This window comes from Corapipo altera, unplaced genomic scaffold (genome assembly GCF_003945725.1).
Source record: "Corapipo altera isolate COAL_440 unplaced genomic scaffold, ASM394572v1 2, whole genome shotgun sequence".
Lineage (NCBI taxonomy): Eukaryota > Metazoa > Chordata > Aves > Passeriformes > Pipridae > Corapipo > Corapipo altera.
In genome coordinates this window covers 5,525,717-5,552,059 of record NW_020884890.1, presented here as the reverse complement: position 1 = coordinate 5,552,059, position 26,343 = coordinate 5,525,717, and the positions used below count along the sequence as shown (strand labels likewise).

Genomic DNA, 26,343 nt, shown 5'->3' with positions numbered 1-26,343 from the left:
CCTCTCATGGCTTTAGTGTTTATAACTTTGGTTTTCTTGTGCTATCTTCAATACATTGCTTGCTTGTTAAGTTGCAGATGCCCGAAATAATAGTCTATGAATAATTTAACACTTGTACTAACCCAGGGGATTAAAACTTTGTCTGGGGCAGCCTTGAACTTCTGTATCAGCCTGAAGGGAAATGCAGCCCTGAAAATGAGCTAATATAGCTTCTGTTCAGACCTGTGACACATCACATGAGATGACTCATTTCTCTGTCCTTCATCCAATATATATATATTGTTGTCTTGAAGGACCAATGTGTCTTTTTCCCACACTGATGATGGGAGGCTTACTTGCATAATCATCTCACTATTATCATGTTTTGTATTCAAGGAAGGAACTTAGACCGCCTTTATCACTAGACCAAGCTTGATGTTCAAGTATATAATTCACATCTGCAAAAACAGCAACACAATGCATCACTTTGAGAGTTGTATTTTGCTTGGTAGAAACTTAGAAGATTTAAAGCTCTGAATTTTAATTCTTAACTATTTCTGTTGAGTCTATACTTAATGTGTTTGTTAGTTGATGGTAGCTGTTTGAAGAACAGGTGGAAGCCTTTGCTGGGTGGTGAAATCTAATAGGTTCTAAACTTAGGTTTGTAAAATTTTTTTTAGGCCTGTTGTTATAGTAATCTCTTATGCATTTCTACATACTGAATGGTTTTGTCTGTGGCTGGAAATGTTTTGGGTTCCACAGAGGGACTTCAGTTAAATTGTAGCCTGCATTCTAGTTGTGATATTGGATAGTGTTTATACTTTCCCCCAGATTCTAGAGTTATACCACTGAGTGAGCTCTTCAGGTTCAATGTAGGCTCAATACTAGTCAGTCTTTAGAGATTATCTGGATGATGGCATTGAGTAGACATATAGTTTAAGAATGATTTCCAACTGGGAGAAGTAGATAAAACAGAATGAAAAGCCACCATAGAGACCTTGACAGGGGAGATTGGCCCAACAAGAATGACATCAGGTTTAGGAGATGTTAAGGCCTTCTCTTGGAATGAGTTAATTCTGAGCAGCTTGAGTCTAACAGCTGGAGGATGGCTCGGCTGAAAAGGACCTGGAAGTGACAGTAAGCTGAGCGTGATCCAGCAGTGTTCCAAACAGTATCTTGGGCTTGCATCAGGAAGAACATAGCCATTATTTCATTGTACTTGATACTTCCAAAGCCACATATGGGAATACTGTCTTGTTTTGGTCCCCCAGTTGTTGAAAACTGTAGAGGCTCCTGGGGAGGCTTATCCGAGTGATTACAGAGTTACAGAGAGCAACCTATAAATAAAGGTTGAAGGAATTCTTTCTTTGGCCCAGAGAAGAGAATTGGGGGAGTGCTTTTTAGCTCATGTAGGTGGCAAAGAGCTTAACACTCTCAAAGAAGATACTCTAAAGGGAGAACTGAAACACATTTATGAAGAGTTGTGAAGTCCATCATAAGCAAAGTTATTTTCCTTACTGAAAATACTCAATCTTGTAAGTAGGCCTTCCTATGTCTGACTTGCTGTGTTCAAACCACAATCTCTAGAATGTCTTGGAAAACATGAAATTGTTTTTGTCACTGGCCTGTGATAAGAGATGTCTTTTCTATATAACACTTCTACAGAACAAAGCTTTAACATAGAAACTGAAATTGTCAGTTACCTTTTGTAGATTTTAAAAAAGGGAGTTTAACTTTATTTGTAAGTCTGTAAACAGTGCTGCAAGTACCTTTTTTATCTGTGTTTTTTGGTTACAAATGAGACTATCAGCTGTGAAGTCCTGAAACACTGAGCAGATAGCTAATAGCCTACTTTTTGTTCTAAGAGCCTATTGGACACCAAATTCTGATGCTGTATAGCTATGAAAAAAGTCAAGTAGAGCAAGTTATCAGAGCTCCAGGTGAATGGGTTCATTGCTGATATATACTGCAAGAAATGTTTGAAGGAAAATACTTTTCTCTTACACCCTTATTTAACTTTTTTAAGTGATTTATCAGTGACCGTTGTTTCCTTGGGTTTGCAGCTTGTTGAGACACATGCTCTCTGTTCAACTTAACTGACGTTGTTCCAACAATTTACTAGTAATTGCTACTCCAGAAATAAGAAACCTAATTCCATAGTAAATCAACAAGGCTGTCAGACTTGAATTTTTATTGAAATTCTGGAAAATTATTGCTTGCGGAGTCAAACTGAAGTTTGTGGGCTCCGTCAGATCTTAAATGGTTACCAATGTCAAGAGTTAGTGTGGGTTTGAGCTACAGTGATAGTAAATAAGACCTCTTGATTAAATGGGCCTAGAAATGGGTGTTGGTAGTGGGGTATATGACATTCAAAAATAAAACCAAAAAATGGACACTGTCTTGCTTTGGGTGCCATGTGTGAAGACTTTATTATGCCTAAGTAGGTTTCTAAGCAGGTCAAATCATGGCTTGTGAAAACAAAGCTCATGTGATCTGACAGCATGTGAGGTGGCATTTTTAACACACCAGCATTTGTGTTAAATCTGTTCTCAGTATGAAATGTAAAGCTTGAAGGAGGGAGTGGTATTCCTGTGAAAATCTAGGAAACTGCTCTTCACCATTTCTGGAGGTATTTAACAGACTCAAAGATGTGGCACTTTGGGACATAGTTTAGTGGTGGACCTGGCAGTGTTAGGTTAGACTCGATGATCTTAGAGGTCTTTTCCAACCGAAACAGTTCTGTTTTCAGAAGTTGGCAAGTGTTCATGTATCAGCACTCTAGTAAATTGCATATGTTAATTGAGAGAGAAAAGAACCTTCCTGTTTAGGTCTTCCCCAAGAATAACCTATCATTCACTCTAAACAAATGACAGGCTTATGGCTAATGTCTCTAAACTGCTTGGAGAAACTTCTGACCTTGGCCTTGATCTATAAGAATCACAGGGTAGCAGGGAGGGAATAGAGGTTTTTTTCTTCTTTACATTGCCTCAAATATCTGTTTCTTATGTTGGTGCAAATCTTACAGACCTCGCATGGGTGTACTGTTGATGTAGAAGGTGGCCAAACACTTGGAATGATTTAGAATTTATGATGAGGAGTAAATGCCAACAAAATTTATGAATGTGAATGGGTATCTAAGCAGTCTTAGAATGTAACAGAGTTCAGGTGTTCACCTAGCTTCTGCTAGGAATTCCTGTATTGCACAAAATTTTAATTTTAACCTGAAGCGGGAAAGTTAACGTTTTGACAAAACACAAGAACTAGTCTGATAAATCTTCAGTGTACCATGCTTATACAAAGTCTTAACACATGCTGTTTTCTAAGTAATCAGGAAACACTTAACTACCATTGGAACAATGTGGGATACTGGAATTTGCATGGCATATCTGTTATGTTTTGCTCAAAAAAAAGGAAAATAGTTGATTTTCTTAGAGCATGAAAAAGGGTGAAAAAAACACCAGTACTGATACCTTATAACTACGACATAATAGCAACCTTATCAGATGAAAATATATGGCAGAAAATTTGAATGTGTCTGTTTCCTTTTCATTTTAGGCTTATGGTATGTCAGCTTTGCCTCTAAACTTGATTAAGGGAACTACCAGTGCAACTTATGAACGTTTAGAGAACACTGAAGGTATTGAAGAAGTGGAGCAACATTTATTAAGGATTAAATCAAAGGTACGGTCTTCACTGTTCTCACTTTCTTAATGATTTTTTCCTTGCTTATTAGCTTATGGTTCATGCTGTAGAGAGTTTGTCTCAGAAAGACTAGCAAGTAAGAAGTGAATAGCTTGCAGTTATTTATTTGGAAACAAATGTGGTCACATGTAGTAGTGATTAGGTTCTCTGTCAGTAGTAGTTATTTTTGTCTAGCTAATAATAGTGTTAACAAGTAAAATTTCTCCAGTTCTGCTTAGATGGAAGAGATGCTTTGTAGATAGTAACCTCACTTTGTCTGCTGCTAGAAATGCCATCCAATATATTGATACTTACTCAATGTAGTGTAGTTAACACTGGATATTTGCCACGTAGAGCTGTCATGAGCTAGGTTCATCAAACTATGAATCATCTGTGTGAATAAATAACAACCCCAGATATTCTTGCTTCCCAGTTAATGTACCTTCCTGTTATAAATAATTTCTTTATGGAAATCTGTTCTAAATCCTAAACATCCCCATGTAAACCCATGATGACTTTGCCCCTAATGGGAATTCTGTGCTTAATGTAAGCAAGACACTCTTAACAATGTCTAAGTGCAAGCCAAAGAAGGGTAGGATTTCTGCTTTACGAACAAGATGAGGGAAATCTCCCACCCTTTTTTCAACCCATTTCATATAATGGGTTGACCAGTGTTTTCACAGCCTTGACTGGGAGGAAGGGATATTAAGATGCCTCGCTTCCATCCTGGCAGTCCATCTGTGCTGTTGTTGTGCTCTGTGATAGTAGACCTCAGCAATGTTGAAACTGTTCCAACAGTCTTCCCTTGATACTTGTCTTACCTCTGTACACAGCGTGGGCACCTCCAATGTTCTAGACACCTTGTTGAATAATGAAATCTAAAAGGTAGTCTCCCCCAGTTTAAATTATGAAGCTTTGGTTTTGTACAGACTAGTACAACAAAGGCATCCATTACTGAAATTAATATGAGAAAAATGAGAAACATGTGACAAATGGATCATTACTTATTATAGAAGATCTTGTTGGACTACAAGAATTTGCATGCAACTGGTCTTGTTGATCAGCCTAGCTAACATAGGATTAAAAAGTAGAAAGTCACTAAATTATGTCTATATTTTAATATGACCTTTAATCCATAAAACAAGTAAAATTCGTTTGCACTGTGGTCAGGATTCTACCTCATTCTGTAATTGAAATCTTAATTGTTCAGTTACATTTGCATTAAGTTGTGAAGGAAGTGAGTGTTATTGAGAGTAGTATACACTAAAAACTAGAAGTATGTATGCTATTTAATCTAATGAAAAAATTCAGTATGTAGTATGATCTACTGCTACTGGTACATCTGACATCTTTATTTCCTTAGTCTTAAATAATTGAAGCTTGAACTTGCAGATCGGGAACTTGACTGTTGTCAAAAAGTTTGTCACTGAGGTGCTATACAGGGTATGGTGAATGTGTTCCTGTTAAAAGTGCATTATGGTCTCCAATTTAAGTGTTCGCAGGCCTAGAAAGTAGTCTTAGTCTTGTAATTTTTGAGAAATTTATTTAAAACGTTTTTTAACTCTATTGAGTGTAAAGTGTTACACTATCTGCAGGAAGGCTGTTTTAAAATAAGGGAAAAATTAATAAGGAATTTCAAAGTTTTAAAATACAGTTGTAGTACGTTTCCTACTATATAAGAATCTCTTTGTCTAAGTATCAGGTTGTAATATACTAGCATCAATGCTACAAACAGTTTTGGTTTGGCTATCTAATACCTGTTTTGTTGCTTTTGCTTATTAACATGTAACTGAGATCTAAGGATTTGCTACTCAATTTACAAGAATGCAGTGGTTCCCACTCAGTGTTTAAAGACTCAGAATTAAAGTACATTCTTAAACATAATTATCAAACAAACTGTCTGGTACACTCAACTAATTCTTCATTGTGAAAAGTGGTTTCTACCACCTAATAGGAATTCTTCTGGTTGCAGCTTATGACTTTTTTGCACTTCATCCTCTTGATATGCATTGAAATTATATATGCATGAATTATATACTACAAATTCTTGAGAGTTATAAATAGTTAAACTAGGTATCAAATTTGTTTTCTTGATTTGGTGACTCTTGATCTCTTGCACTGTTTTTGGTAACCAGTGCAGAGATGGCCGCCCTCTGTCATCAAGGGATAGACGGACTCTAAAACAACTAGAAGAAAGATTAAGGACACTTCGAAGGAGAGAGAGGCATTTGGAATCTATTGAGAAAAGCTGGTGGACAAAGTTCTGTGAAGCTATCCGACCTTTAAAGGTAAAACTTTTTCTCAGTTTTTGATACTTAATTTGAAATAACTTTCAGCTTTCTTCTTCCCGTATAAGTCATAGGTCAAGTTTATCAATTACCACCCTGAATATCAACAGCTTTTTTTAATTTGCTATTACATTACACAATGACAGCCCTATAGCAAACACTGTTTGAGCTCTTGGAAAACCTTTTAATTTGTCTCAACTACGATTAAGATTGAAAATGAACAAATCCTAGCTTGTCTACTATAGTGCTACTGCCGTAGAAAATCAGAATATCTTATTTTTTCTATCAAATGTGAAAATGGGGAGAAGGAAGAATTCTATAGCTGTCGGGTTAATCTCAATTACATGTATCCATCAGAAGTCAGAGATGCTTTGAGAATATATGCATTTGGAATAAGCGACTTGCCAAGGAATTACTTGATCAATAGTAAGCTAACTACATAGAAATTTATGTGGTAATACTTAACCAGTGCACATGAGATGGTTATTTGGGCAAAGCTTTTATCTTGGTCTCCCTTTGATCTTAGGACTTTGACTTTCAGTAGATACTTGGTTTTAAAAAACTCATACTTCTATGAACAGCATTGCTAGATAAAATATTTCTTGCCAACTAGATGTAGGAAGAAACTTTAGCAATAGGCTGCTTTTGGGAAAACTGAGTAGAGGGGAGCAGGCTATAAGCAATTTCCTCTGTCACTGCTACTGTTAATGCTAAGTACCAATGGAAATGGGCTGAAATTGCAGTTGACCAAAAGCTTTCATTGTGAAATTCTTAGCAGAGTTATCTTGCTGTGATACGTTAGAAGCATAGACTTAGCCCTTTCATTGACAGTACAAATATCCGTAACTATTCACTTTAACAGTTTGGATGCTTCCTTTTGATTCAAAAAATATTCAGTATAGGTTATGTAGTTTCTGTAAATTTTCATATTAAGCTCAAATTTGACAAGTGTATTGGCCATATCTTTTTTGTCTGTAGGATTTTAACCATTCATTGTGTTCTTGTAGGATAGTGTACAGTATCATTAGTTACAGCTTATCACCTACAGTAAAGATGGTATTCAAGTGCCTCCTTATTTTTGTGGTTTGAATGCTTTTTATTCTCTCAGTAACTGTGACAGTCACTGTGAATTGTTGACTCATGAATCGCAGACTAAAGGAGAGTTGCAGGTGGATAATTTTTCCTGACAGTTTTTCACTTAGACTAGGGTTGTGCTATGAAGCACGTTAGCGAACTTGTTTACTTTGACTAGAGCTGTCCTGTGAAGGTGATTAATGTCTATCACTTAATTACATCTTAACTCTTGGAGAACTGTTTTACTGTTTCTTTAAGAGCATTTGGGATGTCTTTGCAAATATCTTAACTTATCAATCATTCAGTTAGTGGCTTTAAAGAAAAGACAAAAATCTTTTCAATATCCACAGATAATACTTCTGTTCAATGGAGAAGTGCAGAAGGTATCTTGGGGCTTTGTTTACTGTTTTACAACACTTTCACCTTCAGTGCCACGTGTATATTACTGTTCAAGAATGTGGCTACTTCTCAGAGTTCAAGAGAAATTCCATTTCTTGTGGAACAAGAGAACTGTATTTCTGCTTTGTGTTTGGGATGGTCACATTTATGGGAGTTGCAGACTCTTACTGGGACTGACAGAACAGGATAACATGTTCAGGAGATGTTCTTAGTCATCAAGGTCTTTTACAGTCTTAACTTAGTGTCTCCATTCAGGCTTTTGTAATCAGATTGTCTTTGCATAGTGTCCTCTAATGTTCTTGCTTTAATTGTTTTATTAATGCTAAGTATCTATGTGATTTGTTGTTAAGCAAAAGCAAAACTTTTTCTTTGAAGAATAAGCTTTATTTGACGTAGAATAAACTAAGTTTGGAGAATGACTGATTGTTTTACACAAAGATGAAGTTAGTTTTTCAATTTAGTCAAAAGAAGCAGATCTGGAAGATCCCAAGGAAATGAGTATTGGCCAGCATGGGGTTGTCAAGTCATGTTGAATTAGTCTAATTTCTTCCTACAAAACGTACTGTTTCCTGCTTCTCCTTTCTTTACTGTGGTTTCTCATGCTTTTATTTGATACTCTCAGCAGCAGGAGAAATGTGGTATTGCTCTAGGGATAAGTATAAAAATTTTTTGGGAAAAGAAACTCCAGAGCACATATGTTTTTGTTCAGTGTGCGAACAAGACTATAGGATGTGAAACATCGAAGTCTACTCAACAATGGTAAATTGCAAGTATTGCATCATTATTTTCATGGGATACATCACAACAGTTGTGAACAAACTGAAGAGATGCCTTAGTTGAGTAATATAAGTAAATCAAGCGCTCTCTTTTGAGATCTGTGTGAAGAGATCCGCACTCACTCTTTCCAAGATTCCACTTCTCTCCTTTTGTCCCGACTCTGTGGCACAGAGGGGATGGGCAATAGGGAGTTGCCATGAATCCATAATATTTCTACTCTGCTACTGTGTCCTCTTCATGCTTTGTTTCTGTTCCAGTGTGGGTCTACTCCATGGACCATAGTTCCTATCAGAAGCACCTAGCATGTGGGATCTCTGTAGGCTGAAACTTCCTTCAGAAAATAACCACTTGTTTTGGTGTGGGATTCTCCATGGGCTCAATGTGGTTCTCTGCTCCAGAATGGTCTTCTTAATGGACTGGGAGAGGAATGTCTGCTCCCTTGGTGCTGCAACACCTCTTTTGTTGAGCTTGGTGTCTGTCTACAGGGCCAATATTAACAATTTTTGGAAGCTATTTTTGAGGCTTTTTAAACAAGTGCGAACTGTTTATGGATCATTCTTCCATAAGAGTAATCGAAGTCTGAAATTCCGTGATTATCTTAACACTTTGGAATTATCCACAGTTGAAATAGCTTACCTTGACTGAGATTAGGGAGCAGCAATAGGAGGCAAAGAGTTCTCTGAATAATTCAAACAAGAGTGATGCAGGGTTAGAATGTTTAGAAGCTTGCAGAGAGAGTACCAGGGAAAATGATATAAACAGAACATGAAAAATGTCAGAAAAGACTTCTTAGTTTGTGGCTTATTTATGTGCAGTAGCAGTGGAAAAATACACTAATCAGTTGATAGTTCTAAATTATTTCTGATATTTCTAAGTTATTCCTCAATTATTTGACCTGACATATTAAACTGGAATGTGATTCAACTTTCCATTGTGATCTAGGAGAAGTGTGCTTCCATTTTTAATGTTGAGAAATGCCTATATTGACATTTTTGTTTTGTCTTTTGCTTAACCATGTCTTTTAATCCCATGGGTTCATATGTAAGATAAAGCTTTAAGTAAACCAGTTCCTACTGTGTTCTGCTTTAGCTGTGTCGTTACTTGCTTGAGCAGAGGCTTTCTATTAAGATGCTCAAGGAGCTCATTTCAGACAGCAGTGTAAGTCATACTAGTAAGTGTTGCTTCAACTCATTATTTTTGCAATATTTGCAGTATTGCATAAAAGCATAGTTCACTCTTTTGTTGGCAGTTAGCAGTATGCATGTTACCTTGCACAACAGATTGTAGATTAGAAGACCTAAGCAGACACTTAGAGGTGATCAGTGATGTAAGTGCAAGCAGCAGCTCTGAACGCTGTCCAGTGACAGTGCAAATGATTGAGTACTACTGGGTATGGGACCTGGATCTTGTAGCTGATGGATATCAAGAAATGGCCTGGCAATGGAGCAGTTCAAACTGATTGTAGTGTAGGAGGTAACACAGCTTGATGTATGGTTGCATTGAGGTTCTGCTTTCAAAAGGACTAGGGAGTAGGAAAAAAGTTTGTCTTGCATTGGAAGTTAGACTTCTCTTAATATGCATTGAAGGTTCCTTTTTTAAAAAATAATGACCTTACTAAATTCCTCTGTGTGTTTGGCTGAAAGCCAGGCTTTTGTTTTCACGTCTTCTAGTACTAAAAGCTTTTCAGCATCAGTTGATAAATAGTCCTGTTGTGAGAACAAGAGGTTTTGATTTATTGCTGTCCTCTTCTCTGAAGTTGAACATGTAATCATGTTCTCAAGACCTTGAACTCCTTCTCATTTATGCTGTGACACAAAGCAAAATTATTTTGCAAATTTTCATGGTGAAGTGTATCTAGAATATTTGAAGATACTCTAGTTGGTTTAAAGCTAGTAAATAGCAGTGCCGTATCGTCCCGATAAGATTGTGTATTTGTCTTTTGCTATAGGTGACAAGTAAAAGGCAACACTGAGTATATAGCTCCTGCTGTAGTGTTTTTTATAGCCCATCTTAGGCTTTATGTGGTGGGCAAGGAAAAGGCAGTACTTATTCTTTCCCTTAACCAGATACAAAATGGTACTGAACTGACGTGGTCAGTTGAGTATGTTAGTCTGAGTGTTGGTTAATATGCTGGAAATGAGGTGTCGTTTTGTCTGTAGTCAGTTAAGTATGAGGAAAACCTAGACAAGGACACAAGGATCTCTTCTGTGAAAAGCCTAAGTCAGGTGATGCTTTGGAGTTATGTAAGTATAGGTTGATGTAAACTGTAAATAATTTATGGTTCAGTAGTCTTAATAGTACTGTGGACATACAGGATGAACTAAAGTAGAATGAAGTTGTTTTTTTGTTTTTTTGTTTTTTTTTAATATTAGCCTCTCAATTTTGTATTTAATGGGACTACAGTAGAGGGTAAAATGGGGAAAGGAGTGATTTTTTTTTTTTTTTTCTTTTTGGCAATGATTTATCTAAGTGTTAGACGTCACTTCAGAAGATAAGCATATTCAAGAGGGGATATGGATACCAGTCTAGTGACCATAGCTAGCAGAAAGTAATGAAGTAAAGCAAGATTAAGACTCTTGGTCTTAGTTGGCTTAAACATCTGTTCCCTGTACAGCTAATACCTAGTGGGAGTTTGCTGTGGAGAAGTAAAATCTTAGTACACTTAATTATGTGGAAATGCACAAGTTAATGCTTACCTTGGTATTAGTTTCTAAATCTATACCTAATAAGGCCTACATAGTTGCAGTTGTTTTATAAGTGATGTTCTAATATTGTTTGAAGTTTATCTTCGGAATTAAATGAACAATAATAGCATTGTAACTCTGAGTATCTTTAATGAGCAGCTGTGATGAAGTTCTTAACCTCTTCATCATGGCGTGTGTCAAGTTTTGGGACTAATAAAATAATTTAAATGGTGAAACTCTCCCATTCGTGTGGAAGACCATGCAGTATGTTCCTGCATGTACAGTTTGGAAGTACGTCTGTCTAGGTCTCAGGTCTAACTATCTGAAAACATGATTGTTTGAGGAAGTTCAGCATGCTTACTTGGTCATATTCCATGACTTGAGTTTCTAGGAACTGTAGCTGAACGGGTTTACTGTCTAGGCTCACTTCTGTGTGCCATCCCCCAACCTCCCTAAAGAAAAGATTCTGAGGGAGAAAACCTGTCAAAGTGGAGAATGGTTTCCTGAACTAGCTTGTAGCCCAGGAAAAACAATGGGAGGTGCTCTAGTTGAGGACAGCTTAGAGAATGAATCCCTGACTCAAGTTGCTATATTTGGTAGGCATAATAAAAACACTCTCCTTTTGTTTTTAATCAAGACCTGCCATTTGGGCTTGGTTACTTGAGTTTTATGAAAAATCAGCTCCCAGTGATTTGGTCACTGTGTTTTGGAGTAGCACTACAGAAGGGAGCTTTTACTTGGGAAAGGTGAGATGTTCCTTGTAAGGTGTGCACAGGTTGCCTCATGTTGGAAGATGAGCACACAGGTGTAGTGGTCAAGGCACCAATCTCTAATTACCTTAAATAATGCTATATGCATGTATATAGTTAAGGTTTTCCATGTAATAGTAAGTACAGGTTGTGCATTCTGCTAAATGCTGCATTCATTTGATGTAATGTGTCATCTCTTTTCTTAATGACACCTTTGACTTAAGGGGTAGACTTGTGTATTGCACTGGAGAATGTGATGTACTTGACATAAACTGTGTTTAACATAGTAAAAGTTTTGTTCTTACTTCTCTCAATTGTTTACCAAACAGTTACTGTTTCAAATGTGTTTAAGCTCTGAAGTGTCCAAGCTCATTCGTCCCTTACTGAAACCTAGACGACTCTTCACTTCTTGCATCAATTGAAAGTACTTTCAGTTACATTGCTTTTAATTTTTACCTTTAGATTGTGTGGGGAGTGTTCTTCATCATTGTGGCACTGCTCTTCACTGTCTCTCTGTTCTTGTCAAAGTAAGTACACTTCAGCATTTTCCTTAACCATTTAAACTACCTAGTTTCTGCTCTAACATCAGAATTGGGGTGGTTTGCTCCAAGAGGTGGTTTGCTTTCTACCTTACATTTCTGTCGTTAGAGCTGCATTTCTCGTTATAATAGTATATAGTGAAACTGAGCAAAATGTGCTAAAACAGATTGAAGGAAGAATGTGGGTCAGCTTGACTTGACTGTATGTTGCTGAAAACTGTTTTGATTCAGCAGAGAAATTGAGCATATATGTTAAGAAAGTTTAATTCAGACTACAAAATATGATTGCTGGAATGAATCTTGATGCACATAGATACTTCTTGGCTGGGTAACAGGTGCTTAAATTCTTGCAGTAAGTGACATATTTTAATCTATTATGATGTCCATTTCATAGTAATTGTTTGATGGCATTGAAAACAATATGGCCAGCTGCAGATCTGGTGGATTTCAACAAAGAGTGACACTAACCAGAGGTCTCAAATGTTGGCACGTTTAACTTTTCAAACTGGGCAAATAAGCTCTATGACCCAAACTAGGGAAAAGCTAAAATGCTGAGGAGCTGCAGAAATCAATGTAACTTTCTCAGAACAAGTGCAATGAGTGTGACAAAGCAAAGTGTGTATCTGTATAGATATTAGAAAGCTATCAGTCTCTGGGCTTAGTTGGGCTTTTTTTTTTAGTTGCCCTTTTAGATTAAAGTGAAGACGAAGGTCTGGGAGAACTGTTGTACTTACCCAACTTTTCCGGTTATTGCAGTTTGGACAAAGCTCTACATTCGGCTGGTTTCGACTCAGGATTTATAATTTTAGGAACTAATCTGACCAATCCATTGAATATGTTGTTACCAGTTCTTCAAAGAGTAAGTAAAAAATTGGTGATATATATATGTAAGGATGCTCCTCTGTTTTTTGGTAAACTGTCAAAAGGCAAACTTCTCCCCAAGCAGTTAATTAAAACAACATTTGCCTACATGTGCGTTCAGTAAAAGCGAGGCAAATTCCTTACTAACTTTTAGTTATTAGTTGCTGATATGAAAATCTTTTTGGGTGGAAGCTTGTTTGGGGAAGGAAGGTGGTGCTTGAAACTTAAATTCTACGTGATGAGAACACAGTGGCAATGGAGAATGACTGCATTTGTGTTTACTATGTACAGAATAAAAGCAACTTTTTCCTGTGCTCTACCTACATTCTAGTTGTTGGTGTACTGGATAGTTTAGCCCTCTTCAGTGAAGTAAATGCACTTTTCCACTTTTTAATATATTTGTTGCACACTGAAAGATATATTCCTCGATGCAGTTGTGTATGTTAGAGTAAGGAATTAGTTTTCAAAACAAACCCAACAAACTGTTAACTTCCGTAGAGTTGAAAGGCAACAAGTCCATGTACAAATTTAGTTTTTCATGGGTAAACTAAGAAAAAGAAAAGCCTTAATATAAGCTAGTGCTTTATTCTCCCCTAGTTGAGTTATTTCCGTGTTCTTGGTACAGTGGGCCAGCACAATGCATTCTTCCACAGGGTTTTAAAATTGTTGAACACCTAAGCTTGCAGCTTACTGCACAAAGTAGTGTTCAGCAGCAGTATTCTCAAGCTGTTATTAATGTAAATATAAAAATCAAATTTTGTATGCAAATATGATCAGAAAAATGTCACAGATAGAATGCCTATGTAGTCCTAAAATGATTGTTGTCACTGTGGACTTTCCATTCTAAGACTTTCTATTTAAAAGAATTAAGTATTTCTTGGCCTAAAAATGTATAATGCTTCAAAATTAGCACAAGTTTTAAATTAAGAAAAATGCTCAGTTGGCAAATTAATTGTCTAAGCTCTATTAGCACCCAGCTATGTTAGCTATATTTGGAGCCAGCTATGTAAAACTTTTAAATAGGACTCTTGCTACCACAGACGCTATAAGTAGAAACTACTTATTTAGATATAAGTGGGAGAAGAGCTTGTTTCCTTGTCTTCTTAACTGCTTGTGTTTTTGTTCTAGGTTTTTCCACTTGATTATATTCTTATTACAACTATTGTTATGTACTTTATCTTCACTTCAATGGCAGGGATTCGAAATATGGGTATATGGTTCTTCTGGATAAGGGTAAATATGACTTAAGAGTTTAGTTTCTAATACGCAGATATTTAACAAATGTGTGCTATTGAATATATTTATGTACTGCTTCATAAATACATCTGTATGTCTAGTGAGTGGAAGCCTAGTGTACAATTTGCACTGCTTTTGGAAGGTGTTTCATTTTGCTTAGTTATCAGACCAAAACTGATGTTTCAGTTTGAGCAGTACAGTCATCTGACTCTTTTTCAAGTATTTAATCAGTGTCACTTTGGCTCTGACTTTTCTAAGTTAAAGCCATATGATTCTGATGTACTGGAAGTATTAAGTCAATTTTATGGTCAAAATCTGAAATGTGCATGCAGTCAGAAGGGCTTGATTTGCCATTGATGTTATTACACTCCAGATTTTAAGCCATAAGCTGCCCAGAGTGGTTACATTTTATTTAAGACTTTTTAAAAGCCTTTTGGTTTGTTATAATCTCGAATTTTTATCCAGAGAAAGAGTCACATGCTCTTCTCTAAGAGAAATTCTTTTAATTTAGTGAGAAAAATAAGATATTTTGACAAAAGAGTTTACAGGAGTAAAATACAATCAAGAAGAAATATTTCACTAAAACATTCAGCACAAAAACCCATTCCACAGGAAAAATAAAAACCAGCACAAACAATCAATATACTAGCTTTAGTACAACACAATTCATTGGTTTTAAGCTACCCACAAGAGAAGGAAAAGAGTAAAAGAAGAGAACAGATTAAAAGAGTAAAGAAAGAAGAAATAGAAGAGGAGAGAGAGAAAAGGAAAAGTGGTTACCAACAAGATTCAATGATTCACATGGTGCAGGCTGCAGGAGAAAATAGAGAGGGAGCTCAGATGGAGTCTCATGTATTTATATGGTTCAGTTTTCCCTCCCAGGCAGGATATCCCGTCAGTGCCCTCAGGCCAGAGTGAGCTGTGCTGTAGCTGGTCACAGGCTGCAGGGGTGTGCTGTGGGTGGGCTGCCAGGCAGGTCTGCCTTGACTGACAGCCCCGCTACAAAGCCTTCAGCTCTGCCATGTGCTCTCAGGGACCCAGCCCTCTTAGCTGCAGGCTATGTGCTCTGAGCAAGCCTTATGTGATACGGCAACCTTACCACCTACCTGCAGGTCTAGGCCCAGCCCTTCCACACACACACTCACAGTGAGTTGGTTTTGAGCCATATCAACAATTCAGTGAGGTTTGGATCCAATATCTCACAGATGTGACAAGCAAGTGTAGCTTCATGAGAAGTAAAAGAGTACAGTGGTGATATGGCATATCTAAATATTAAGCAAATAATATATTTGAAAAAAAAGTATTTGAAAAAGCAGCTTTGTGTCCCATAGTGTGACAGTCATGCCTGTGATACTTGGTTAAATATTTCCATGCTTATGTGCCTACTCTCCTTTTAAAACTGTCACCTTTTCGTGTGGTGACACCCCAGATTTTGAACAATGACCATCAATCTTTGCAAAGAGTTGTGAGATTAGTATTGGTTTTGGTCTTCTGTCATTTACCCCTCATGTGCCAGCTTCTTCCCCTGAATACTGTCTTCAGGTTAAGCCCTTAGGGATTAGAGAGTACAGTGGTATCTACAGAATAACAATGAGGGATTGTATTGTTCCCTGCAATGTTAAATGAACAAGAAGCCACCATATGGTGGGCAAGTTTCCTCAGAGCCTGGGAATGCTCTCTCATAACTCCTTCCTCTGTTTCTAGATCTAATTGGGGCTGTAGTGATAGATGACACCCCACCTTGACCAAAGGGCATAATATCGTTTGGCAAACCAAGGCACAGTTTGTTATAAGTATACACAGTTTGTGATAGGCAACACCATTTTAATCTTCCTACTAGTTACTGGTGTGTAGGTGTTTTGGGCCATTAATACAACCAGTACTTAATTTGTTTAAACAGCTGTACTTTGAAATTTAGGTAAATACCCCTGAAAACCTGCTTTGAGTCACTGGAGTTAAGTTGCCAGAGGATCATTTTAGCAACCTCCCACTTCTGGCAGTAGAATTAAAACTATTATTTGAATTAAAGAGGTTTTTAAATGTCTTCAGGAAAAAAAATAATTTTGTTGTGTTAATATTTGTTTTCTGGTTTTAGCTTTATAAAATCAGACGAGGAAAAACTCGACCTCAAGCACTCTTATTTCTCTGTATGATACTTTTGTTGATAGTTCTTCATACAAGTTACATGATTTACAGTCTTGCTCCACAATATGTAATGTATGGAAGCCAGAAATACCTGGTGCAGGTGAGATGTCATTTTTTTTATTTTATGTTTAAATTTTCTGCATCCAAAAATGTATTGTTTACAGGAACTCTTAAAGTCAGGCGCATTCTCAGATTTTGAAGAGAATTTTGTAGCTAGTTGTTTTTTTTTTAAATACTAGTAGGTCTGTTGGTAATACACAAGCCAGAAACCAGTTGTACTACATATTACACAGCTTAATTTCTGGGTTATCTTCAGACAGTATGAAACTCCTGAGTTTTGCTTTACTCTTTCTGATAAGACAGTTGCCAGCGTCCACTGGATTTTGTACTGGTATGCTGTGAGGATTATTTTTAATGTGTAAGGCTATGTAGAGAATAAAATCAGTGTTATCCACAGATGATAGTTTTTATGTGCATATTTGTGAGGAATGACAAAGATAACTTATTACAGTAGAAATTCATCACACTGGAGCAAAGTATGTGCTGATTAATCACACTTAAGACACTTTGGACTGTCCAACTTCATGAAACTCCATGCAGTTCTTGCTCTCTAAAATCTACAGTATTAACCAGTTAAAATTTAGTGTCTGCTTTTGTTATTGCACTTTTGTGTACTTCAAGGTTTTGATTTAAGTCTTTTATCTTCTGAAGACTTGAATTATCGTATTTCATCTTAGTTTGAGTGGCAGGCTGCGTATTTATGGGGAAATTCAATGTTACATATCATAAGACTCTTGAGAGGTTTCAGGGACATCTGTCTATTAAGGTCTGATATCCTGCAGGTTTAGACTTTTATTAGATCTGGTCTTCAGCTGACCAGGTTGTGAACTGGTTGCTTATTCAGCCACAATGAAGTCAAGATCTCCTGGTGTGCTGTTTGGTGTTTGAGTTTCACAGACAAAACAGTTGAGCCAGAGTAGTTAAAAGAAGGGATTTAAATGAGATTGAAGTAACTGTATGCTGCTTTGAGCATTTGGAATACTTCAGTTAGTTTTCCAGGAGGATGTACCTCTGGGGGAGCACACTACTTTAAAAATAAAATAAAAAAAAAAAACAAAATAAAACACACACTGACCTCCTTCAGCTGTGACTATTTAGTAAATTCTGTGATTTATCACTATCAATTCTTTCGGTTTACATGGTGGATACAGAATATTTGGTACAAAAGGATTACAAAAGGAGAAATTGAAATTGGAGTAGTGTTAAACATGCTGGAGATGAGGAACCTGATCAACTTAAATGTGTTGAGTTGATGTGGTAGAATTGTCACTGCAGGAAATGGAGGATTCAATAAATGCTATTTTCCTACTGTCTTTACATCTCAATTGTCTGGTAAGGGGCAATTGGTCATCCTCATGTCAATCCAAGCACAGTAATACAATCACTGTAGGGGATTTGAGTATTTGGTATTTAAGAAGTGTAATACATTTTATTAGATTTTATGCTAGATGTAACTAATACAAAATAAACTAATACAAAAAACCACAGTAGGCGTCTATAAATTGGCTCAACTTGTCAGAATTAGAGTAGTAGCAGCAAAAAACTAATCTGAAAGTAAGTTTAGGAAAGCATTTTGCTTATATGGTGAGTTTACATAGAACTCCTGGCATGATTACATACTATGTATATAACTTAGAACATCATATAGATATATCAATATCAGTTATGAGCTCAAGTGCCTGCAAAAGGCAGTTCAGTTTTTTATGTTGTAGAATGATTGTATATCTCCAATTACAGTGCAAAGCCATTGTGGGTGTAAGGGTAGGATGGAAAATTTCATTAAAGGTCCTACCAAACTAGTCTTTAGGCCTTGCAATGACCTGAGAAAGGAATCTTTTGTGATAAAGCTGGCAGATAACATGGAACATTGAAGAAAAAAACAAATAATAAAAGCTATAGTTAGCAGTTTGTTTTACTTTATAAATAAAATAAAATGTGTGTATATTGAGGGAGGCAGAAAGATTGACACTAAACACACACTTGCATGTTACCTGTTTATGACAATTAGTATCCAAACATAAATACATAGTTTGTAACCAAGACGAGCCAAGAGAATAGAGCACAGCAGTAGGAAGGCTATTGTGTCATTCTTACAGCTATTGACATACAATCCTGGTCAGCAATGCAAGAAGGATTAGCTGAAATGGTTGAGTAGAGTTCTAACTTTCCATTTAAAGGATTAAAATTGTTGTGGGCAAGATAGCCATTCTGGTCCTTCAGCTTCCTGTGTTTCATTTCAAAGAGCTGTGCTTAAAGTACATATTACAACTTGAGTAGAAACTGCTTTTATTGTTAAAGTAATACAAGGCATAAAGAATATGCTGGTAAACTTCATCTGGACTTCCCTGGCATACCAAATTATCTACTTGTTACGTCTTCAGACAACATCCTCTCAAAGACTGTTTCAGAATGTACCAGACACATTTTCTGTCTGACTACCCTGACAACTGCATGTCAGATTTTTATATTTAGAAATGAGAAGAGGTGGTGTCTGGGAATGAAGAGGAGCAACAGACTTTTCTGTGGATGTTAACAATGAAGAGGTTCTTAACAGTTACAAATTGGTGATTATGGATGTAAGAGTATCCAGGAACATACACAGGAACAGGGCAAGTGACCTATACATGGCAGGCTTCCTGATGATGAGCTGTATGCAGCAGTTCACTTGGACAGTCTAGGTTTTTATTGTGCTCACACACCACTGTCAATTTCATCATTTAAAGTAACACCACTGGTAACCAGCACTGTGTAAAAAAACAAGCAAAAAATGAGGATTATTCCAAGTCAGCTTAGTGGATAGGTGGGCTAATAAACATGTATATTACAATCTGATGGCTCACAGAAAGACAGTGTGTAAAAGTACTTCTCCCCTTGCTTTGCTCTACAGTAATTGCCAATCTGTTAACCTATTAAACTAATTTGTAACCGAAATCTATAGTAATGCATTAGGCAGGTTAAATTCCTGTTTAAATTTTGAACTGTTTCCTTTGGAGACTTTTACTCTTGACAAGAACTTTTAATTTGGAAGTGCTGGTGGTTTTTCCTTTTAACTGAGTATGTACAGAAAAGTGGAGCTCTTATGAGGCAATTAACATTAGTGAGACCTGGGCTGCTAGCTTTATTAATATTCTGACCACCGGTGTGTTCAAAGCATGTGACCCCAGTTCATCAAAAGTGTCTTCAGCTATGCTGTCTGTAGGAAACTTTTGGAAGTTTCCTTTGGATATAGTGGCCTTACCAACTGAGTCCCTGTGTAGAGGTTTGGTCAACTTTCATAGCTCTTCAAACACCCAGGGTAGCTTGGGATCACCTATTAAGACAATTTGTGACATCTGCTAATCAGCCATGAGTCTCTTCTTAACCTTTCACAGAGTTCTATCCACATCCAGGCCACCTTCTCAGCTTTCTAGTGAAATCATAATTTTACCCATACTCAAGTATAATTGCTATTTCCATTCAGCTAGGTCAAAGGTTATTTTGTGTTTGTCTGAAAGAAAGACCGTTGCTTGCTGATGTTTGTACGCAGTGGACCTTTAGGACTTGACTGACACAGACTGGAATTAAAAGACCAGCATATGCCATGAGTGACACTGATACTTTTGGTGCTCTGGTCCTTAACCAGGGAACAGTCACTTTCCTTCCTCAGCCATCACATAGATAATTTGTAGGAGTGGACCTAAACTGCAGGACCCCGAGTGTCTCTGTCAGCAGTAGGAGTCCAGAAGTATCCCTTAGATGGCCAAGTGTGCAAACAGGTCTTTTCAATTTCTTGATCCTGAATATAAAGCAGGAGCAAATTATGTTGGTGTTACAGGCTGTAACCTAACCTGTTATATGATAGCTTGCTATTTTTTTAAGTATTCAAAATGTGTCACCTCTTACAGCACACATGCTTGAGTGCTGTACTTGGTTTTGTCTCATGCTTGTCCTTGATGCCTCCAGCTTTCAGCCTTGGACTAAGTGGGATAACAGACCACTAAGAGTTCTCCTCCAGCAGTAGTTGTGCTAAAAATGTCTTAAATTGCAGGAGTGTTCATGGAGAACAACACTGATATAAGACCTAGAAAAAAGCATAGATGTTATCAAACAAAGCCCATAGGTTGTATTTGAAAAACCCTACTATTAAAATACTAAAGTGAACAAAGATAAGGAAGGTGAAATTTTTGAAATGACCATGTTGTGATTGATTGATCTATGGGTTTTGTATGCCCTGTGTAAGGGCACACATTGTACAAGGTACAATGCTGTCCTTTGAAAGAAACACTCTCTGAACAGTGTAAGCTGTAATGGTGACAGCCAGCTGGAGTACATCCCGGAGATGGGCCACTACTAAATGTACACTGAATAACTGAAGTTTCATGTCTTCTTTTCCTATTGTTTCTGTCCATTGTCCTCCTGCTTTTGGTTCCACCAATTCCTGTGACTAATCATACTCCTTTTGGATCCATATTTTTTGAGGCAGTAGTGGTCTCCACACTTCCTTGTCTTTGCATGAATCAAAATTAACTGGAGATATAAACTGTTGCTATCCTAAAGGATCCTTTAGGATAGACACTTGGTTGTTTCTCTTGAATGTTCACAGTGAAGGCTGTATTTGCTTAATATTGATAAACTTTCTCAATTAAGCTGTCAGAGAGACAGTTTTCTGTACCAGCTTGTACTGATTGCTGGTATGTTTTAAGGAATATTTTCTTCAGTCTGAAGGATAAAAGGTGTTGACCATTACTGATTTCTTTAGAGGGCTTTCTGTTTAGGAAATCATGAAGGTGAAAATAGGTATGAGACCCTTTAAAATGAATTAATGTATGAAGAAATCAATGTAGTACAAAGGACTCTGCTAAAATTATTCACTCGTTCAAAAATGTGGTACATAAAGAGTTCATGTCAGTCTCTGAAAGGGTTGGGTTTCCAAAGATTTGGGCCACTTAAGCAGGCACATTTGGGTTCTAAATTGTTAACTTCGGCATAATTTGTCTTTTTCCATTTTGGCTAAGTGTGTTGGATATTACCATCTGACCTTTAGACCAGAAGAGAATTGCATTCGGTATCATTATGGAAGCCTTATATTTTCATGGTGTCTTTAGCACCAAAGTTGAGTTTCAGATTCCTTTTATGGACAGTTAAAAGGTTTAATTTCAGAGATGAAATTTGATTTTTGTGTCTTCAAAAAGAGCACAAGCTATATTTTTTTAAAATGAAAGGGTACTTAAAAATGTTCATGTTTTACCATTTACAGCTTACTCTGCATATACTGTTCAAAAAACAATCTGTTTAAATATTGTAAGAGTTTTGTCAACACAGTTTTGATAAAATTAAAAACTTATTTGGAAATGTATTCGGTTTGGGGACTATCATTGGACGAACATTGCTGATAGACTAATTTTCCATATTTATAATGCAGAGTAATCAGACAATTGATGGCCAACCAAGGAATGTGACATTTGTATCTAAAGACTGTGATGCAGATGCACCTGAAGGTGAGTTAGATATATTTATTTCTTGTATTTCTAATGTGATAGGTGCGTGGTTGTTTGTATTAAGAAACTCAATCGCTCTCTTCATGGCTTTTATTTGCTTTGGTCTAATATATAATAATAAGCTATGATATGTAGCTAAGACCAAATAATAGCTTCCTTAAAGCTTACTTGATTCATTTGAAGAAGTGACCATTTTTAGTAGAACCTTTGGACAACAAAGCATTCCACTTAGCTTTAAAATTTCTCATTTGCTTTAATGTGTACGTACAAGATGTTGACAATAATTCCCAGCTGGTGAATAGCTTAGCATGGGAAGTGTCACTTCAGTGTATATGTTTACCATAGAAATGTCTAGACAAGTATTCTATTAAATTTCTCAATGTACTCAGGAAAACTAAGATCTGAAATTAGTGGAACTGGAAATTCTTAGTGGAACTTTACAGATAAGAGTTACGAAATTTTGATAAATAGGTAGACATGGGCTCTTCCATGAGCAACACTACCAGTGGAACTAGACCTCTTAAATTATTTTCATGTAATCCTCTGAATTATTGTTCCTTATAATATCAAGTATAACTCTTGCTCATTTGTGTTATTAACCATCCCTTTTTGACCTTTGGGCAGAAGATATATTATGAATATTCTAGAGCTGTGAGTAGTGACTATCAAGCAGATAGGTAATTCTGAAGTGTTCCTTGACTTTCCATCTATGCACGTCTTAATGTTGATATTTTTATTTGTTTTTAGAGAGACTAGTAACATTTTACTTGGTGTTTATTTGTCTTTGAAACTTGAGTAAAGGTGTGAATGAGTTTTAGCCTGGTTCATTAAAAAAAATACAAACTAATTGAAATCATACTGGATTTTTTTTTGCGGTGTTACGTTTCGCCTTCTTTTCCCTCCGCATATGAACAGTTTTTTCACAGTTTGAAACAGTCTGAATTGCACCAGCCATTGCAATACTGATACTGTTCTTTAAGGTCACAATCAATTATATTGATTGCTTTGATCTCAGCAAAAGATTTATGGCCTTCAGAACGGTCCAGATCTTTTCAGACCCAAGCTTTCAGTTGTTCTTACTCTGGCAAACTTTCAACTCCTCTGTATGAAGAGCAGTTGTATTATGTGTGCATTTATATACTTACAAAATGTTTAATAATGTTTGTTAATTGATAGAAAAGGTAAATAGTTGTCCTGTATTCTCCTCTTATTATCAGTATTCTGTAACTTCTGGGTTTTGACTGCTTCTAGAAGATCTTAACAGCTCCTCAGGTTTTTTCCTACTTGTTATTGGACAAGATTTTATACTAGTGGAGATAACTGGACCATTAGTTCTTTGTTTGTAATCTGTTAGACCATGGTCTGTTTTGCAAGGTGGTTCCCTTGTATTTACACTATCTTCAAATTGAGTATGTATGTGTTAGTCTTATTCCTGATGGTTCATAGCATTTCCTAGGGGGAATGAATTTGTCTCCTGTCTTCCCTCATACTTAAATCATTCATCCATTTTTTTGATTGCTATCTTTAGACTTAATGCAGTTTCAAGTGTTTTTTCTATTTTGACAATAATAGTTGTTCAACTCACATTTAGGCTGCTGTATCTTTGTGATTAAAATAGAAACTTCTATTTTTGGCAGAATTTAGAAGAACAACATCTGTTATCTTTCAAAATGAGATCACTTTGACCAAGTTGTATAGGTTTTTATTTCTTGTGAAGAGCTTCTTGACTTGGCTACCATTTGCTGGGAGAATTTACTCAGTGGCATTGATAAAGCTCATTGGTCTTGACTTTTGTGTGAGAAATTAAAATAGTCCGATTTCCTCAGTTTTTGCTACTTAATTATTTCAGTCCAACCCCAGTTCCTTATAAACATATGAAATTGCACCCATACTTGATTTTTTGAATACTTTTAATACTTTTATTTTCTTTCCTAATTTACTTTAACTGAGGGAGACAATATAGCTGATGCTTAAAACTAGTCTCCTGATGTGCTGAATACAAGAGTTGGTCTGTGTAAATGATGGCTTTGGTTTGTCATCATTAACGTGCTGTTGCAGTGGGAATCTTTGAGTCACGTTCCCCCTTCTTTATAGGAAAGAGGTGGAGAAGGTGTTGATATACTGTCCTGTGCTAACTTAGTGTAAGTAGAAGATGGATGGGCATTTCTTAAATGTGAACGTTAATGCAATGAAAAGGCTGTAGTGGAGTTGTATTAACTGCACATGATAGTCAGGTCATTCGAATGTTTTTATAAATGAAAGAAAACTTTATTTTGTAATGCTAAAAAAAAAAAAGTTGCATTAGTGAAGACACTTTATTCACTGTTTCATCCAGTCAGTTTTAGAAAGCGGAAATGTAGTGGTTACCTTGAAATACCTGCTGTTTGTAATACCTAGGAACAAAACTAATGAAAATAACTGTTTTAGATGCTATTCTTTTCTGTGATCAGACAGTATCCTGGCAAGTGAAACTTATTTCAGAGGTAGAAACTGGACATCTTAATACAATTTTCCTTGTTTTTAAGGATATTAGACATGGACAAAAATAGATGCAAATAACTTTAAGTTAAGATAAAGGTGTTGGGCAAGCACTTGCAGTTTGAATTGTCTTCTGGTTTATGTAAACTATTGAACTGGAACTAAATACAAATATTGATTTGTCTTCTCTGCACTTTATTTTGTTCCATTTAAACTGAGTTAATTCTAACAGGCGTTTTTCCTTAAACATGAAACAAACTTTTATTGTCTGTGCTGATAGATAAGCTTATAGCAATCTGCTGTGTTATTGAATACTCAAATGCTGTAAATATGATCTCTACTTGCTGTTACTAAGTAGATTTGATCTCTACTTGCTGTTACTAAGTAGATTGTTTTTTTTTTTCTGTCTGAGGTGGTAGAATAGACCTGATCTTCTTGTAACAGCTAATGCTCTCAAAAATTTTGATGTCATTAAAACTTTAGTCTTTAACTGGCAGTGTTTCCTACAGATGTGTTTCAAACTAGTGTCTGGCTTGGTCAAAAGGACAATTACACGTCCTAGGGAAACTTAAGGCAGTTAAAATGCCATCTTATAAAAATGTACTCTCACGTATTTACAGCTAGATACATAATTTGTACTGTTTTAGCATTATATTATCTGCTTTCATGCACCAAACTCGTCTCTACTCCTGATATTCAGGAGGTGAATCTGTTTTATACTCAATGCCAAAGTCTGTAGTAGCGTAACTGCATGAAACAGAACAGAAGCCAAAAAATAATAGGGTAGGGTGAATATTACAACTCAAAATATCTTTTTTTTTAAGTTATATTTAAACATCTTGCACAAGTTTTGTGTTCTGGTTAAATTAGACTTTTTAAAAGCTTTTTAAGTAGTCTTTTGGAGCAGCAAATTTAATAAATTTGTTATAGGCAAGACATTAATTTTCAGTGTTTGATACAGTTGGGCAAATAATTCCTTTGTTGTTTTCAAGGCCTAAAGCCAGCTGAACTGTTGGGCCCAGAGTTCAGTTGAGCATAAGGTGAAGCAAAGGAGTTCAGTTATTTGATTAAGACTTTTTCACCTGGACTAATGCACTGAAAGCTTGGTATAGGTTTAGCTAAACAGGTTAATGAGATTAATGTAAATGAGCAATGACAGCTGCAAGGCTATATAAAAAACTTTTCCCAACCTTATTTATGATATCTGATAAACACTCTCTACCTCTTTCTAGACAAAAACAACCCCCTAAATTATTTTTTTTTAAGCATCATGCACTTAAATGCACAACATGCTATGAATCCCCCTTGGATTCTCTCACTTCTTTCACTGAGCCTTACCCAAGGCCTGCTAAATGCGTGGTACAGTCTATCTGCTGGGCCTTTTTCACAGACCTGCACTGACTTGGAGCTAAATGTCAAGTGGGAAAGAAGAAAGATTATCTCAGTTTTTGAGGCTTTGAACTGAGATGGTCTTACTGAGTTAACTAGATCTGCGCCTTCTTCCAAGACACTTTTGTTAGCTAGAAGTCAAGAAGTTCAGAATCTCAGGCTTTATTTTAGTGAGAATAAAGATTAGATGTACACATTAGTCAAGCTGGAAAGGAGCCCCAAAGACAAACGCCAAAACAGGAGCATATTCTTTGTTTCTCCTTTAGAGAAATCAGGAGACATGCAAAGGGAAACTAAAAGCAAATTGCTCAGAACCTTCAATATTTTGTTATTTTGTATGAAGAGCTGTATGACTATAAATTATGAACTGCAAATTGTTGTTTTAAATTAATTAATTTGCACAATTACAAAATGTTTCACATAAAGCCTAAATGATGATTTTAGTGAGGACTCTGTCTAGTTTCCTTTTACTTTAGTGAATGACCTTACTAGTACTTTGCCCTGAATCTCTGTCTCAGTTTAAAGAG

At 36.3% G+C, this 26,343-nt stretch overlaps 1 protein-coding gene across 2 annotated transcripts in view; it reads left to right on the top strand.

The window, feature by feature from the left end:
• Nucleotides 1-26,343, top strand: part of LMBRD1 (LMBR1 domain containing 1) — a 71,629-nt gene that overhangs the window by 35,846 nt on the left and 9,440 nt on the right. For both annotated transcript variants that reach the window (XR_003527909.1, XM_027645014.1), the window contains exons 8-14: nucleotides 3,535-3,660; nucleotides 5,796-5,948; nucleotides 12,094-12,158; nucleotides 12,927-13,029; nucleotides 14,160-14,264; nucleotides 16,363-16,512; nucleotides 21,874-21,949. Coding sequence is in view for 1 of the 2 variants with exons in the window: in XM_027645014.1 (XP_027500815.1) it covers nucleotides 3,535-3,660; nucleotides 5,796-5,948; nucleotides 12,094-12,158; nucleotides 12,927-13,029; nucleotides 14,160-14,264; nucleotides 16,363-16,512; nucleotides 21,874-21,949 (778 nt within the window). In the remaining variant the exon portion in view is untranslated. The remainder of the gene's footprint in view (nucleotides 1-3,534; nucleotides 3,661-5,795; nucleotides 5,949-12,093; nucleotides 12,159-12,926; nucleotides 13,030-14,159; nucleotides 14,265-16,362; nucleotides 16,513-21,873; nucleotides 21,950-26,343) is intronic.